This window comes from Nelumbo nucifera, chromosome 7 (genome assembly GCF_055504915.1).
Source record: "Nelumbo nucifera cultivar China Antique chromosome 7, China Antique-T2T, whole genome shotgun sequence".
Classification (NCBI taxonomy): Eukaryota; Viridiplantae; Streptophyta; class Magnoliopsida; order Proteales; family Nelumbonaceae; genus Nelumbo; species Nelumbo nucifera.
In genome coordinates, this window is record NC_142655.1 from 58,379,889 (window position 1) to 58,398,539 (window position 18,651).

Genomic DNA, 18,651 nt, shown 5'->3' on the forward strand with positions numbered 1-18,651 from the left:
GGGCACTTTGTCTCAAGAACCCGGTAATGATCAAGCTCATGCCACAAATTTTGCAGCAGATTTGCATACTCTGTAACGCTTCTGCTCCCTTGTTTGGCCGCCACTGTCTTCACTTTGACCTCATAGACACGAGCAGCGTCATGGGCTTTGGAATAGGTTTGTCGGACAACGTCCCAAATAGCCTTTTCAAAGGATACAAGTATCACTAATCTCGGGTGTCATTGAACTCTACAACCATGACATAATCATGGAGTCCTCTTCGTCCCAAGCATCAAAATTTGGCTCGCCCAATTTGGCCCTGTTCCAAGAAGGTGGCTAATTTTTCCTTTTCCCTTCAAATAGGTACACACTAGTTGTGATCACTTCAAATAGTTCTGGCCATTCAGTCTATATGTTGCCTGAATATTCTGCAAATCACCGGTATGAGGATGGGAATTCGTTGCTCCTTAATCGGTTTGGACGGGAGCACTTGTTGCAGTCATGTCGAACAATGTCAATGGAGGAAGAATAAGGCTAGCGGGAAAGGAGAATAAAGGAGGAAAAGAAACACTGCTGATTACAAATCAGCACTAAAGGCCAGAAAAACATGAAAAAAAAAACTAGCAATGAAGGCCAGAAAAGCAGGGGAAAGATTTGGCAATGAAAGCCGGAGAAAAAAAATCTCGAGGTTGGCAAACCTAGAGCTCTGATACCATGTTTTAAAATCGTAAAAAACTGATCTTATCATTCCATTGCCAACCGGCATATTTATACAGTAAGCTGCTGCAATAAATAGAAAACATCTTCCTAAATCAATCCCTATAATTAAGGGACTAACTATTTTAATCCCCATATTTAAGGGATTATACTCTTCCACAATCCTAGGAATACATATTCACACATTCCTATTTTTACACAACTACCAAATATGCATCTACACCAGTAACCCCACGTTTTCCAACACTATGACTAGAGTTCGACATCTTTTTCTTATAGACAAACTGATGCTTATGTCTAGGCATCAGTTTGAGGGGGAGTGTGGAGACTCTGCGATTTGATGTATCTTATTAGTATAGTCCCTGTTGTATATTACTTGTGTATCTTATTCTTTTTTTCTCTTTCAGCCCTATATGGGCATTGTTGTAATGTACATATCTTTTAATATATAAGAGACTCTTTGAGGTGGGGGTCAAATTTATTCTTGACACAATGACACCTCTAAAATTATTCTTGTTCTTTTCTCTATTCAGCTGAGAGTGTTGATAGAATGGGGTGGAATGCGGTTTCACAAAAAGCTCCAATATCTGAAAGTTAAAATCAAGGATTGGAATCTCTTAGAGTTTGGGAGACTAAAGGAAAGGAAGCAAATTGTGACTGCACAAATTGAGGTCTTGGATAGCAAGGAAGGGAGGGGTTGTCTTACAGAAGAGGATAAGGGGCAAAGATGGAAATTGTGCAAACAGTTAGAGGACTATCTTCTTCAGGAGGAAATAAGTTGGAGACAAAAGTCAAGGTGTAAGTGGTTGAAAGAGGGGGATAGGAATACCAAGTTTTTTCATGCTGTGGTAAGTGGAAGAAGGAGAATGAATTATATCTCAAGTTTGGAGATTGAAGGGGCAACAATTTCCAATCGAAGAGAAATTGCAGGGGCCTTTGTGGATCATTTTAGCTCTAGTTTTAGAAGATCCCTAAACAATAGGGTGTGGCTTGAGGGGTTGGAATGGCCAACATTGCAACTAGAGGATAGGGAATGGTTGGAAAGGAAATTCGACTTGGAAGAGATAAAGGCGGTAGTGTTCTCTATGGATAGATCAAAGGCATCATGCCTAGATGGTTTTACGATGGCTTTTTATCAAGATTGTTGAGAGATATTAAAAGAGGACCTAAGGTTGGTGTTTGATGAATTCCATTCTAGAGGAGTGATTAACCTTGGGCTAAATTCCACATTCATTGCCTTGGTTCCCAAGAAAAGAAATGCAAACCACCCGAGGGACTATAGGTGCTGTACATTAGAATAACTAAGGTGCTGTACATTAGATACTTATAGCAACCTTTATAAGATCATCACTAAGGTGCTGTACATTAGAATTAGGAAGGTGCTCCCAGCAATCATAGAAAATAACTAAGGAGCTTTTGTGAAGGGGAGGCAGATAACAAATTAGATACTTATAGCAAACGAGAGTTTGGAGGATTTCAAGAGATCCAAGAAAAAGGGGGTGGTTTGCAAATTGGATTTGGAAAAAGGCTTATGACTTGGTTGATTGGTCTTTCCTGTTGGAGGTTATGATCAACTTTGGGTTTGGAGACAATTGGTGCAAGTGGGTGATGGGTTGCATCAAGAACTGCCATAACTCCATATTGGTGAATGGGACAGTGGTAGACTTCTTTCTAGCTTTGAGAGGGATCAAATAAGGAGATCCCCTTTCCCCTTTCTTATTTACTTTGGTTGCAGAAGTTTTGGGGAGATTAACTTTTTTTTTATTAGAAAAAAAACTTTCATTAATAATAGAGAAATTAAGATATAATCGATAAAGATTGCAGATGAATAAACTGCCATAACTCTATATTAGTGAATGGGACAGTGGTAGACTTCTTTCCAGCTTTGAGAGGGATCAGATAAGGTGATCCCCTTTCCCCTTTCTTATTTACTTTGGTTGCAGAAGTTTTGGGGAGATTAATTTTTTTTTTATTAGAAAAAAAAATCTTTCATTAATAATAGAGAAATTAAGATACAATCGATAAAGATTGCAGATGAATAAACTGCAATCTCCAACAATCAGTTACAATTCTGCCCAATACAATGAAGATCTATTTGCCCCTTGTTTTGCTAGGGTATCCGCCATCCCATTTCATCCCTTTTGACCCAACCAAACTGAGAGTTGAACTTCCTTACAAGTGTGTCAATTTTTCTGAAAATAAATTTGAGCTTCCAAGGTACTGATGTGATGTTTTTGGACCCTACTTGCTAAACTACCATATGAAACCTACAGAACCATGCTTTTGGAGATTGTTTTAATCCATATAGAGGCTTTGTCAACTTTCACACCTTATTTCACTTCCTTTGGCACAAAAACCCAGTGGTTGAACCATATACCTCTTCCAGATCACCATTTAAGAAGACATTTTTTACATCAAGTTGGTGCAACTCACAGTCAAGATTTGTAGCCAGTTGTAGATCCCACCTGCAATAATCTGAAATAAAGAAAAGAAAAAAAATAGAAGAGAAGAAGAAGATTGAAGAAAGATGTGAGAGAGAAAAGTAAAGGAGGAAGAAGATGGAAGAAAGGGAAGAAGAGAGAGAGTTCAAGCCTTACTTCATCCTCTAATGATTTCTTTTATTCTTTTGTTGTAAAAAATAAGGGAAATTAAATGAGTGCCCTTAGTATGGCATCCATCACTAAAGAGACCAATAAAAACAATAAAAAAAAGAAGAAAATACAGGCCCATAACTAAGGCCCAATACCTATTAGCACAAGTCCTAAAAAATAAAGAAACTAAAGCCCATTCAACCCATCATCTCTACACTTCCCTTCAAGTTGAGCATAGATATCAATCATGCCCAACTTACTTACACAATGTTGTAACTTTGCCTTGGGGACACCCTTGGTTAGAACATTTGCTAACTGTTGCTCTGAGGCAATAAAAGGAAGGCAAACTTCTCCGGAAGCTACCTTTCTCTTATAAATTGCCAATCAACTTCAATATGTTTTGTCCTATCATGCTGAATTGGGTTGTGAGCTATGTTGATCGTAGCCTGATTATCACAGTAAAGCATTAAGGGCTTATCATGTGTAATACCCATTTCCTCCAGAAGTGACTTGAGCCATAACAACTCTGAAAATCCATGTGCCATTGCCTTGTACTCTACCTCAGCCTAAGACTTGGCTGTTTCTAACTTCTCCAGGAGGCGATGTTCTTTGCAACCAAGGTACAATAACCCGATGTAGATCTCCTATCATCAATAGTACCAACCCAATCGGTATCTGTGTAAGCTTCTAGCTTAATGTGTCCATGCTTAGAGAAAAGGATACCCTTTCCTAGAGTTCCCTTCAAGTAACACAGAACTCGTTCTGCAATAGCCATATATGTGTCTCTAGGGGTATGGCAGTTTTGGTAGGGTCTGTGGTGTTTGTGAGGGGATTTCAACATTGTCGTAAGGAGTGAGATGAAAGTGGGGAGGGAAAGGAGAGTCAGTGTGGGGATGAGGAGATTTGAGGCTTTCATCAACGAGCAAGAACTACTAGATCTCCCCCTAAATGGGGGGAAATTCACATGGTCAAATGGCCAATATCCAGATATCCTTAGATGGCTGGATAGGTTTTTGCTTTCTAGAGAATGGGTGGATCGGCTGGGAGTTTTGGTTCAGGAACCACTTCAGATTCTACTATTGGACCACAAACCCATCATTCTAAGAGAATTTGTTTGGCCCAAAACCTTTTATATTTGAGTATTGATAAAAAAAAAACCTTTTATATTTGAGGACATTTGGCTTCTTCAACATAACTTTGTGGCTTGGGCAGAAGAGAAGTGGAGAGGTTTTCAGGTAGAGGGATCAGTTGGGTTAAAGTTGATGAGGAAACTTCAGCTGCTCAAAGAGGAGTTGAAAGAAAGAAGGGAGAGTTAGGGAGTGAAGAAAGTAGAAAGAAAGAGGTGTTGGAGAAGTTGGCCAAGCTGGAGAGGCTGGAGGAGGAGAAAGAAATTTACCCAAGAGAGGTTAGAATGGAGGAGGGGCTAGAAAGAGAGTTAGAGAGATTGCTGTTGAGGGAAGAGGTGAGTTGGAGGCAGAGATCAAGGGCTTTATGGTTAGAAGAGGTAGATAAAAATACAGCCTTCTTCCATGCTTATGCTTGTGGGAGAAAGAGGAGAAATCTAATTATGAGGGTAGAGGTCGGGGAGGAAGTGGCTGAGGATTGGGAAAATATTCAAAGACTAGTGGTGGAATTTTACAAAAAGTTGTATTTAGGCAGACGGTGCTGTTGCATATCTTTGGGTGAGGTTGAATCAAAAGTCTTGAGTGAGACAACAACTACCTAGTTAGAAAGGGAGATAGAGGTAGGAGAAGTAAGGGAGGCCTTAAAAGAAGATAAATGGAAACAAAGCTCCAGGTTCAATTTTAATTTCATAAAACAGTGTTGGCACTTTTTGGAGGACGATTTTATGCAGATGATTAAGGAGTTCTGCAAGATCAAATTGGTAGAAAGGAAAGCCAATGCAACCTTCATTACACTAATACAGAAGAAAGTCGGGGCTGTGAACATAAAGGATATTAGGCCAATCAGCTTAATTTGCCGCCCTTATAAACTCTTGGCCAAAGTGTTATCAAATAGGCTGAGAAAAGTGCTTCATGAAGTAGTAGGGGAAACTCAAAGGGCCTTTGTGGAGGGAAGATAGATTCTAGATAGGGTGATGGTGGCAGGTGAATGCATAGACTCAAGGCTGAGAAGTAGAAGGCCTGGTCTAGTGTGGAAATTAGACATAGAAAAGGCTTATGATCATGTGGAGTGGGGATTCTTGGAAGAAATTTAGAGGCTGATCGGATTTGGAGAGAAATGGAGGAGTTGGATATTTGGGTGCATCTCTTCTGTATTACTCTCAGTGATACTTAATGGTATCCTCAGAGTTCTTTCAAACTTCTAGGGGGCTGAGACAAGGGGACCCTCTTTCCCCTTTTCTGTTTGTGCTGGTGATGGAAATTCTAAATCTTCTGACAAAAAGGGGAGTACAACAGGGCTGGCTAGAAGGTTTCAATGTTGGGTCAGAGGGGCCGAACATTTCCCATTTACAATTTGCAAACGATACCTTCATTTTCGTAAATGCGGAGGACCAAGTTTTGAATTTAAGAGCAGTTCTGGTTGATTTTGAGTTGCTATCAGGCATGAAGGTGAATTTGGAGAAGAGTACTCTTTATGGAGTTGGAGAGATTAGTCAGAAAGAGATGTCCCTATTTGCAGCAACTCTTGATTGTAGGGTAGGGGAGCGCCCTTTCTTCTACTTAGGCCTCCCAGTTGTGGCCAAATATGGGTCAACAAGTACATGAAAACCTCTTATCGAGAGGTTGGAGAGGTGGAAAGCAAGATACCTCTCCTTAGGGGGCAGAATCACCGTCATTATAAGTGTGCTATCAAGTCTGCCCACCGACATTAGAAAAAATTCAAAGGGATTTTCTGTGGGAAGGGGCAAAGGGACCTAGGAAATTTCATCTAGTTAAGTGAGGTGTGTAGGCCAAAAGCCCTAATGGGGAAATGGTTACAAAGGTTTGGGTTAGAAAAATAAAGGGAGTCTTTGTGGAAAAGGGTGGTGGTAGGGAAGTATGGGGTGGTGAGATTTGGGTGGGAACCGAGGGTGGTATCAAATTCCTATAGGGTGAGTGTATGGAAGGGCATAATAAACTTTAATCAAGACTTCAGGTCTTAGTAACCCATTACCACGAAGTCAGAGCGGATAAGGTGATTTGGAGTCCTAGGTTCAGGAGGCATCAAGAGGTGGAGGAATGCATCCTTTTATTGGAAAAGTTAGAATAGTCCAATATTTCTATAACAGTTGAAGATGGACTGTGGTGGAAGGAGTGTAAAAATGGGAAGTTCATAGTGAAATCTTTCTACATGGCTCTCATCATGGACGAGACATCTTCAGACCAGCTTGGAGGGATCTGGGGAAACCTAGTTCCTCCAAGAGTAGAAGTCTTTGCTTGGCTGGCTGCAATGTATAATGTTCTCACAATGGATCACCTGAAGAATAGAGGTTTTAGTCTGGCCACCAACTGTTATCTATGCAAATTTGAAGAAGAAACCGCTCTCCACCTATTTGTCAAGTCTTAACTAGAAAACTTCATTTGGAAACTATATTTCTTCCTATTTGGGGTTTCCATATTCCAATCATCATCAGTAGCTGGACTCTTTTTAGGCTGGCCAAAGTTCAGAGGAGGAAAGAGAGCAAAAATAATTTGGAGCTGTATCCCCTTCGCAGTGTGTTGGTCTCTGTGGGGGGAGAGAAATATGAGGTTATTTGATGGAAAAGAAAGAAACATTGAAGATCTTGTGGCTTCAATCAACAAACTTGCACTGATTGGGTTCTCTCCCTTCAAGAGTTTGAGCAATTTAGCTATTCAGATTTTACAGAGAATTTCAGGGACATTCTTGAGATTCAAGCTTGCAATATGCATCAGTTTAGTGTTATATGAAGTGTTTTTGTTTGTTTGATTATAGATGGGCACTATGGATGCTTGATTGTAATGGGGTATCACCAACAGTCTACCTATTTTTTAGTTTGTAATAAAATTTTCTCTCTTACCTTTCAAAAAAAAATGGACCCCCATTTCCCTCTATTGCGAACATGAATCTTTATAGAATGAGACCAAGCTAAAAAATTGGCTACATCCAACTTTACTGAGGATACTGCCCCTAACAGAGTCCCCACGGGCCCTCCTAGAACAAACCCGAAATCGATGGAGAGTTTCATCTCACCTTTAGTTTGCTCTATTGGCCAAATGGAGATAAAAAAAAATCAAAATAGGGTGTTACTAGTCAAGACTTACTGTCCTAAGTAAAAAATTGCTCTTCAAACAACCAAATTAGGGTTTTCACCGAACCTGTCAAAATGGGAGAAAGGGAGAAAGTCTGGCTGCTCCTACCAGAGGCTTCAGAAACTTCTCCAACTTGGATTGATCTCAAAGATAGTTAGAATGCTTCTATTCTATCCCCAAGCACCACTTCCAGACTCCCTCTATACCTCGTAATCAAAAGGCTCTCTAGTTAGCTAGGGTTTTCGGGAAACTCTCCAAGAACCTGCCTTGGGCCCCAAACCAGCACTGCAATCTTCTCCAAAAGCCTCCTCTAACTGGGCTGAACATTTGTTAATCAATTAACCAATCAACTCTCCATACAACCTGTGTATGAGATTAAGAAGAAGAGAAGAGAAGGTCGGACCACCACTCTAATACCAAGTTGTAAATCCCATCTGCAATAATCTGAAATAAAAAAAAAAATAGAAGAGAAGAAGATGGGCGAGAGGAAAGTAAAGGAGGAAGAAGATGGAAGAAAGGGAAGGGAGAAGAGAGAGAGAGAGAGAGAGTTCAAACCTCTCTTCAGCCGCAACAATCTCTTTTATTATTTTGTTGTAAAAATAAGGACAATTACATGAGTGCCCTTAGTAGGGCATTCATCACTAAAGACAACAAGAAAAAACACGAAAAAATAGGCCCATAACTAAGGCCCACTACTTACTAACACAAGTCATAAACATAACTTAAAGAAAAATTAAAGAAACTAAGGCCCATTTGACCCATTATCTCTATATAGCCAATGATAGAACTTGAATTGAATTCATCTTTGCCACTGGAGCAAATGTCTCATCATAATCAACACCATAGACTTAAGTGTATCCCTTGCTACGGACCTTGTTTTGTACCTTTATACTGTTAGAGGTGCAAATGAATCAGATCATGATCCGATCTGAAACTGGTCCTATTTTTTTTTTCGGGATTCAAATAACCTTTTGTCGGATTTTTAAATAGGATCGGATTAGATAATAGGATCCAATTGAAAATCAGGTTGAATTCGGTCACCCCTATCCTATCCGACCAATATATATATGTATATATTTATAAACATGTTTACTTATAAAAAGACATGTATATATTAATATGCTTATTAATATATTTATTTATAAATATGTTTATATTGTAACTTTGTAAATTTTTTATAAAAAGATATGTATATCTTAATATATATGACGAGAACAGTTGAAAAAATACTTATATTTTTTATTTTCTTTATATAAACTGTTATATTTTTTTTCTTTTACTAATTTATTAAAATTTTTAGAATTTGAATTGGATTGGATGAGATTCAAATATTCGATATCCTTAATGGATTCAAATTTGAAACCCCCATTTGTGAGATCCGATTGCATTGAATCTTGGATATGTGCTATCGGATCGCATTTGGACACACCCTGATTCGAATCCGATCTGATCCATTTGCATCCCTATCTATTGCCCCATTCGCCTTGTGTTTCACTATGAATGCCCATTTACACGTAACTAGGTCTTTCCCTTCTGGAGGATCCACCAACTCCCTAGTATGATTCTTATGAGGGGCATTAATTTCCTCCTTCATAGCATCTGTCCATTTGGGGAAAGTTAAAGCATATGCCACACTTTTGGGTATGAAAATACTATTAATGATAGGTAGGAAGACACAATAAAAGGGAGAAATATGGTCATAGGACACATAATGGGTAATGGGGTGTTTGGTAGGGCGTGACTTGATGGCCCTTGATCATCAAGATCATCCACAACTAAAATGGAAGCAGGGGAATCAATAGGAACAAGGGTACTTGGCTTAGTTGGACTTACCTCCCGTGATTCTGATGATGTTGGTTGCTCGGTATCCAATAACTCAACATCTTTATAGCACTGTTGACCTCTACGATGCTTATGTAGGAAGACATGGAAAGGAGCAGGATTTGGAATGGAAGGAATATAGAGCTGATGGACTTGCTTCTCCTCCATACTATTCTCTCCTTAAGGAGAAGCAACATAGAATGGTCCAGACTCAAAAAAAAAAAAGAAACATCCATAGAGCCAAAGTACTTATGACCAATGGGATCAAATCACTAGTAACCCTTTTGAGAAGAGGGGTATCCAAAGAAGATACATGGGATAGACCAAGGGTCTAACTTACCACGAGAAGGATACAAATCATGAACATGGGCATGGCAACCAAACATTCTCATAGGATAGGAATGGAAAATAAAAGGGATTAAGGCAACGATAATTAATAAGGGTTATAGTTCAATACTCTGTAGGGCATACAATTGATGAAATGCAACAATAATTACAACATATATCCAAAAACCATTTAGGTATATTCATATGCAACATTAGCCCTTGTGCTACTTTAAGAATGTGCTTGTTATTTCTTTCTTTTCGCAATATTGTTTTTTTGCGGTGTTTTTGCACATGAGCTCCGATGAAGTGATCCATGGGAAGCAAAAAATTTATTGAGATCACCATGGAAGTATTCTTTTGCATTATCTGATTGAAATATCTAGATCTCAACATGAAATTGTATAAACACCATCCTTTGGAAATCCCTTATAATTTTTGGAACTTCGTCTCTAGTACACATGGTGAATACCCATGTATAGTTGGAAAAGTTATAAATCAGTGTGATAAAGTACTTATAACCACCCTTCGATGTTAGTGGTAGGTCCCCAGATATTTGAATACACAATATTGTAGAGAAGATGGGCCGAATAGCCCATAGGCTGTTTATTTTTTTTATCTTTTATGTTCTTTGCTGTAATAGGCCTTAATTTGGGCTTTTATTCTTTCTTATGTTATGTTTTTTAATTTTCTGCCCAACTAGGGGCCTCTATGTAAATTACTTAAGTTTAACTTAATGAAGTAGAATTAGGGGTGTAAGAGTTTCTCTGAACCGTAGTTGTTGCCACATTCTTCTTCCTCCTCTCTTCTTGAAATCTGATTTCTGCTACTTTCTTTTGATTTTTTTGCAACATTTTAAACAGTCATTTCTTTTCAAAAGGCTGTTTTTCTTCTTGGTATCAGAGCAGGCTCGACTTTTTCCTTTTTTCACCTCCTTATTCCCATACACAGTGTGTATGGAGAACTGAATCGTATGAATAGTTAAAGAAACCTATTTCAGCCTATTAGTTTGTGGTTTTTGGAGAGAAGGGGACTGGTTTTGTCGTCCTTCTGACAGATTCAAGTGTGTTGCTCGAAACCCTAATTTTTTGGAGAAATCTGATTGCGGGCCCCATAGGGAGTTTGACCTGGGCGCTCAGTGACTGAAAGTCTTTTCATCCTTTGTCTTGAAGATCGATTCAAGTGGATTGGTGTTCTATGAAGTCTACAAGGAGTGGATGAGATTTCTCTGTTTCTCCCGGGTTCCGGGTGTGACGCAGGTATCTGGTACGGCTGTATAGAGGTTGACTCACAACACAGTTTTTCTCCTGTCTTCATTTGTTGTTATTCGAAGTTGTTAGAAGTTATTTTTGAAGTATTTTAAGAAGATGAACCCTTCAGAAGTTGAAGTCAAGCATGTTGCTGAATCCGGACAAGTTCCGGGAGCCTCTATAGACTCTCTACTGGCTGTGACCATAGTCATTCTAGATGGAACTAATTATTTGGCTTGGTCACGATCAGTAAAAATTCATATTTGCAGTAGAGGCAAATGGGGTTTTATCTCTGGGAGCAAAAAGGCTCTCTCGGAAGATGATCCATCATATGAAAAATGGATGCAAGAAAATTATACTGTTATTGGATGGCTTGTGAACTCAATGAAACCGCAGTTTATTAACACTATTTGTGCATGAATTGAGCAAAGGAAATTTGGGATAGTGTTGCTGAATTCTATTCCTAGAAATTAAATGTGGCCACGACTTACAAGCTGAGGAGTGATGTGAAGAATTTGAGACAGAGGGAGAAACCTTTAGCTGTTTATTTCTCAATACTGAAGTTACTATGGCAAGAAATTGATTTTATAGAAGTTGTAGCCTGGGACACCACTAATGATGCTGAGACCTACAGGAAACTTGTTTAGAGAAATAGGGTGTTTGAGTTTTTGACAGGGCTGAATCCAGAGTATGACATCACAAAGCAAAATATCTTATCCAAGGATAGTGTTTCACTGTCTCAACCCTATGCCTTGGTAAGTAGTGAAGAAAGCAGGAGACTTGTCCAGGTTCAAGGGGCTGGTCTAAATGATCACTTTGCTCATATGGGAGTGAAACCCAAGGGAATCACAGGGACTCCAAGTAGCTCAGGGAAGAAAGAAATTATTTGTGAGTATTGTAAGAAGCCAAAACACACTAAAGACAAGTGTTGGAAATTGCATCCTGAGCTTCTTCCTCTTCGGTTTCAAAAGAAGTCTGATAATATGAAAGCAGGGAGTGCCAATATTGCTGCCGGTCCAGATAGTGACAGATGCCTAACTGAAGAGATGACTGCTAGTGAGCAGTTAGCACCTATGAAGGCAGAGTATGAGAAGTTTGGAAGGATGATCAGTCACCTAGAGGGTGTGGCCTCTTCTTCCAACCCTCCAGGAAATTCAACCTCTTCTGCATTTGCTCATTCAGGTATACGGGCTTCTGCCAATCATGCAACTATTTCAGGTAATTGTAGGATCCCTTGGATTATTGATTCCGGTGCTTTTGATCAAATGACCGGCCTTTTCACTTTGTTTCTTATGATTTACTTCTTGGCCATGACAAAATCACCCTAGCTGATGGCTCTCTTGCCCCTATCTCCGGCAAGGGAACCATCAAGGCTACAAATTCCTTGGTACTTCCTTCTGCTCTTCATGTACCCAAGCTAAATACAAATTTGTTATCTGTAAGTAGCCTAACTAAGTCATTGAGCTGTTGTGTAACCTTTATTCCTTGTGTTTTTCAGGATCTAGAGTCTCAGAAAGTGATTGGGAGTGGCCATGAGGCTCGGCCCGAGCCTGACTTGATACTATACATTAATAATAAAAATATATTTTATTTAATAAAAAATATATACAATAATTTTTCTTTGTTCTTTTCTTTTTTTCCAAGTAATACTGAGATGTTTATTATTTCTGTTTTTGAATTTCTGGTTGGGCTCGGGCTCGGGCCCGGGCTTTGGGCTTTATATGAGGGCCGAGCTCGGGCTCAAGACTTAGGCCCGATGGTTGGGACGGGCTCGGTCTCGGGCCTGAGTGTATTTTGTTGATACATATACAAACTTGGCCCGAACCCGGCCAGGCCCGGCCCGGCCCATGAACAGGTCTACTTGTATTCCTTGTACCGCAACTCTTTTTTTATTAGTAGGTGGCCAGTCCAAAGGATCTCTCCACCCAATGAATGGCTCAGATTGACTGTGCCAACCATCCATGTGGGTGTGGCAGAAATAGGGCAGGTTGTGTAGGAAACTCCATACTTGACGACCTTATTTTTTTTCCATTTGCAACTATGCATAGGTATAATTTGTACACATGGCGTGCTTGTAGGCGTATGATTTAGTCAAAGAGTACATTGTTTAAAAGGAAATGTTTTAACTTTTATCATTATCAATAGGAGTAAATTTTGTTTTTTCATTGCAGATGTTCACATTGTCTTATATCTTATACTATATAATGCAGATATTTGCCTTGGTTTCTGTGCAGATCATAAAATTAAAATGAGTATTTGCATTAGGTTTTTTGTTTTTAACCTTTTATCTTGCACAGGTGCATAACACGTGCTCATAACACTAGTAAAAAATGTGATACACCCTCGTTTATGTTTTATATTTATAATGTTACACTGTATTTTCTCCAAGCAACTTTGCTTATTTTTAATGTCTTCATTGCTTTGTTGAAGGTTATCTGGCCTTATTATCGATATTTTTGGAGATATAGCTGTAATAGCTTCATCTGCTGCTTGGGTTGAGAAGTACAAATCAGAAATAGAGTCCTGCATCAACAGAACTAATGAAATTAATCATATAAAATGGAGACCATCCATTGATATATTGAAAGAAGAAGGATTGGACGTATCAGATCTGCAAGAATCTCATCCACAACCTTCTCTTGAAAGGGTAAAGGTATGAAACCCCTTGATTATGTTAGCAATATGAGGCTCAAGTATGCACTTGTGCAGATAAGGACTGCATAAGCATTTGTAATTGGTTTCTAATTTGGTACCATGTCAAAGATGAAGAAACATATCATATTCATTATAAGTCCAAAATAAAGTCTAACAAAAGGTTGCAATTTCTATTGTAACATTTTTTTGTAACATATTGTTTTCTTAGAGAATATCCTCTGTGTTTGTAATATGTTAATGTAAAAATTGAATTTCCAATTATAGGTAGGGGTGCAATCGAGGCAAGCTGAGCTGAACTTCTATATGTCTTGGCTCAGTTCAAGTAAAATACTATTAAGCTCAAGTTCGAGTTCGATTTGAACTCTATTTCATGGTTCGAGCTCAGTTCGGTTAAAGATTCGATGAGCTTGAGTTTGGCTCGAAAGCTCGAAAATGAATATTTTTATATTTTATAATATATGGTATATTCTTATATTATATAGAATTTAAAAATGTACATGTATTTATTAATTGAGCCAGGCTTGCAAGCCTTCGAGCCAAATTTTTTATTAGTCGGGCTCGAGTTCGAATAATTAATTGAGCTTACCTCAAGATTCAATCAATTCGAACTTGATTAGAATCAAACTCAAGCTCGAACTATTTGATTAGAGCTTGATTTGATTGCAGCCCTGGTTACAGAATCACATAGTTGATGTCAAGACTTTGCTTGTAACATATGTACACCCATGTACATATTTTACAAAATATATCTAACTGAGTAACTTAATAAAGGAAGTCTAAGGTGCCATTTAATAACAATTAGTCATTCAGTTCTGCCACTTCGACTGTTGTCAAACAGCCCTTAAATGTGGATGGTGGCCTAAAGGGGGCCATCTGTTTCCTTGTCCCTTTCTTTTCATGGGGCAAGTTTCAGTTCAAAAACCTTTGCCCCATGTCGAAATAAGTTCTTTCTTATGGGCTTAATTTTAATTACAAAACTAAGACTTAACAAAGCAACTATGATTTAGGGAAAGCTCGAGTGCTATAGGCTTAACTGGAATAGGGAGGGAATGCATGGCCAATCCAGAGGGTTTCTTAATCTGGCTGATTGCTATGTTACCCAGATATGGCTGGACAAGGTGGTGGATATGGAATTTACTGTAAAAATTGATGTATCCAACATAATATGATACCCTTGTACAGGACAGGTATTCTCATATCATAGATGGAAGATCTTGATTGGCTCCATAATTCATCCATGATGGCAGAAATAGATAGATCATGTAGAGAAGCTTAGTCTGCTTAGATATACTTACTTTTTAGTAGAAGATGCTGAAAGTTGTTTTAGTGTGATCTTTGTGAAGAAAGAAGAAGAAGATGAAGAGTTTCAGCGAGAGAAAGAAGAGAACAAGAAGAGAAGAGAGTGGGATGTCGCCAGAATTGAATAGAGCTGGCCGCCAACCCCTCTTTGATTTATATACTTTATAAAAAGAGTGAAAAGTACAATGATACCCTTAGTAGTTCAGCTACTTTAAGTAGCTGAACAGTCACAACTTAAACTTAACATAAACTAATGGGCCTAAGGCCCAATAACTTCCTAACTAAATAACATAAATAAAAAATAAAAATAAAGTTGGGCCCAATAACTTAAAATCGGCCCAAACTCAACACTCTCCTCAAGTTGGAAGTAAATGTTACACATTTCCAACTTGTGTAGATCATGCTCTAGTTTGTTTCTTGCAACACCTTTTGTAAGAACATCAGCAAGCTGCAAGTCAGAAGCAATGTATGGAAGACAAACTTCCCCTGAAGTTACCCTTTCTCTTATGAAATGTTTGTCCACTTCAATGTGCTTTATCCTGTCATGCTGAACTAGGTTGTGTGCAATGTTAATTGCTACCTGATTATTGCAGTACAACATCATAGGTTCTTCTACCTTAATACCAATTTCTCCTAACAAGAAACGGATCCAGAGGAGCTCGGAAACTCCATGTACCATGGCTCTGTATTCAGCTTTTGCACTTGACCTCACCACAATTGTCTGTTTCTTACTTTTCCACGAACTAGATTGCCTCCAACAGAGGTGCAAACTCCTGATGTAGATCTCCTGTCATCTAGGCATCCTGCCTAATCAACACTTGTGTAAGCCTCTAGCTTCAATTGTCCATGGTCAGCAAATAGTATGCCTCTACCTGGGTGTCCCTTCAGATAAGCAAGAATCCTGTCAACAGCCTTCCAATGTTGGACTCGTGGGGCATGCATGTATTGGCTCACCACACTCATTGCATAATAGATGTCTAGTCTTGTCATACATAAATATAACAACCACCCCACTAGTCTCTGATATCTCCCAATGCCCTTCACCAGCTCACATTTTGATGCATTAATTCTATGATTCTAATCAATAGGAGTACTAGCTGCCTTTGTTCCAAGTTTCCCTGTCTCTTGTAAAAGGTCTAGAACATACTTCCTTTGAGAAATAAAAATTCCTTGCTTTGATCTTGCTACCTCAATGCCCAAGAAATACTTCAGCTCCTCAAGATCCTTAATTTCAAATTGTTTGTGCAGACTCTTCTTCAAGCTATCAATCTAACTTAGGTCATTTCCTGTAATTACAATGTCATCCACATAAACTATCATAACTGACACCAGGGACCCCTTCCGCTTCACAAACAAAGTTTAGTCTGATTGAGTCTGAGTATAGCCAAAAGCAATCAAGGCTTTTTTGAACCTATCAAACCACACTCTGGGAGACTGTTTTAAACCATAAAGAGACTTCTTCAATCTGCATACCATTCCTTTTTCAGCATCACTGTAGAAACCAGCAAGAAGATCTATATATACTTCTTCTTGCAGGTCCCCATTAAGAAAGGCATTTTTCACATCAAGTTGGAAAAGGGGCCAAGAGTATTTAGTAGTAAGAGAGAGAAGGATCCAAACAGAATTAATTTTTGCAATTGGTGCAAAAGTCTCGAAGTAATCAATGCCATAGGTTTGAGTGTACCCTTTTGCAACTAGTTTTGCCTTGTACCTTTCTATACTTCCATCTGCCTTGTATTTAACTGTATAAACCCATCTGCATCCAACAGTCTCCTTACCCTCTGGTAGATCCACAATCTCCCATGTTTGATTTTTCATTAAAGCTTCCATTTCTTCCTGCATAGTTGTCTTCCACTCAAGTTTGGAGAGAGCCTCACTAACACCCTTGGGTATAGACACAAAGTCGAGGGAAGAAAGGAAGACTCGATAAGAAGGAGAAAGTCCACTGTAGGAGAGATACTGTGAGATACAATGAGCTGTACACTTTCTCTTCCCTTTTTTGAGTTCAATAGGAAGGTCAAGGTCATCTGAAATGGGGTTAGTGGAATCAATAGGAACTAAAACATCAGAGGGAGCAAGAGGAATACCTGAGTCAATGTTAGCTGAATTTGGAGTCTCCAAGGAGCCGATAGGAAGTGATGTGGGTTCTTCTATTGTGGAATCAACCTCCCTATGAAGTCGTAGGTGCTGTCGTGAGAAGCACCGAGAAACAGGATGCAAGAGAGGTGGTAAAGTAGGTAACATAGGAGGATTAGACACAAGAGGGTCAGACACAGGAGTGGACACAGGGACTGGAACCGGAAGAGGAATAGATTGCTCACTTCCTTATCCAAAACACTCCCCCCGAGAAGAACCCTTCTAGAAGAAAGGTGACATCCATAGTAACATACCGACTCCCAAAGACTGGGTCATAGCAATAATATCCTTTCTAATTTTCTGCATATGCAAGAAAAACACACTTCTTCTCCTTCGGATCAAGCTTTGGGCGATGAGGACCAAGAACATGAGCAAAGCAAACACAACCAAACACCTTGAGAGGAATATGGAACATTTCCCCCTCAGGAAAAAGAAGGCTGAATGGGTTGCTATATCCAAGAACACAAGAAGGCACCCTGTTAATTAGAAAGACTGTTGTGAGAATTACATCACCCCGAAATCGAACTGGAACAGTAGATGTTATCATCATGCTCCTCACAATCTCAACAATGTGTCTGCTCTTCCTTTTTGCTACACTATTTTGCTGTGGAGTGTAAGAACAACTGCTCTGATGAATTACTCCATACTCTGATAGATATTCCTTGGCATTGCCTGACCTGAACACTTTCACTCGTACCCCAAACTGTGTTAGCACCATCTGATGAAATTGTCGAACCAAGGATGACACCTCATCATAGGATCTCATCAAGTAAATCCAAGAATACCGAGAAAAATCATCCATAAATAAAAGAAAGCATCAGTAGCCACCCATAGAAGGAACATGGTATGGTCCCCACACATCAGTATGAATAACATCAAAAGCAGATGAACGTCTTTTACTACTAGCTTTAAAGGAATGTCTACAATGTTTTCGAAGCTGACAACATTCACACTCTAAGTTGGACAAATTAACAGACTCAAATAACTTTGGAAATAAGAAACACAAAGAAGGAAAAGACAAATGTCCCAACTAATTATGCCAAAGCATAATCTGACCCACAGACTCTGACTCAAAATCCCTACTGACATGATGACTCTGATGACTGGGAAGCGCATCCAGAAGGTAGATTCCATACACCTCAGGACCACTCCCAATCATCCTCTTTGAAACCAAATTCTACAAAACACAATGGTCAGGAGAAAAAATCACTGAGCAATTCAAGTTCTTAGTCAAACTACTAACAGATAACAAGTTATTACTCAATCTGGGTACATGGAGGACAGAGGGTAGGGAAATGGGATCGGTTATCTTGACAGACCCCTTCCCAACAATGGGAACACGAGATCCATTGGCTATGAAAACTCTGTCTGTGCTAGAGTAGAGTTGGTAAGAGGAGAAAATAGTGGAAATATGGGTCATATGTTCTAAGGCTCAAGAATCTATAATCCAAGGAGGTCCCTCCTTACCTGAAGTAGAAACATAGTTTGCAGTGGCATGTGAATTACCTGTATGAGCAAAAGAAGTAGAATGTCCACCACCAAATCCACCTGTACTTAGTTGTCCACTTGATAACGGATTAGGTTTGACTATTTCTCGTTGATTAAGTAACTGCCCATGTCTCTCAAGTTCGGCCTTCACTGCAGCAGCTGCAACAGACTCCAAAG

General features: G+C 39.1%; 1 protein-coding gene across 7 annotated transcripts in view; it reads left to right on the top strand.

Annotated features, from left to right (window-relative positions):
- Nucleotides 1-18,651, top strand: part of LOC104599755 (S-adenosyl-L-methionine-dependent methyltransferases superfamily protein) — a 104,567-nt gene that overhangs the window by 51,985 nt on the left and 33,931 nt on the right. For 6 of the 7 annotated variants that reach the window (XM_088890912.1, XM_010262441.3, XM_088890913.1 and 3 more), the window contains one exon: nucleotides 13,327-13,549. In XM_088890912.1, coding sequence (XP_088747038.1) covers nucleotides 13,327-13,549 — 223 coding nt within the window. The remainder of the gene's footprint in view (nucleotides 1-13,326; nucleotides 13,550-18,651) is intronic. The other variant, XM_010262440.3, reaches the window with a different exon arrangement.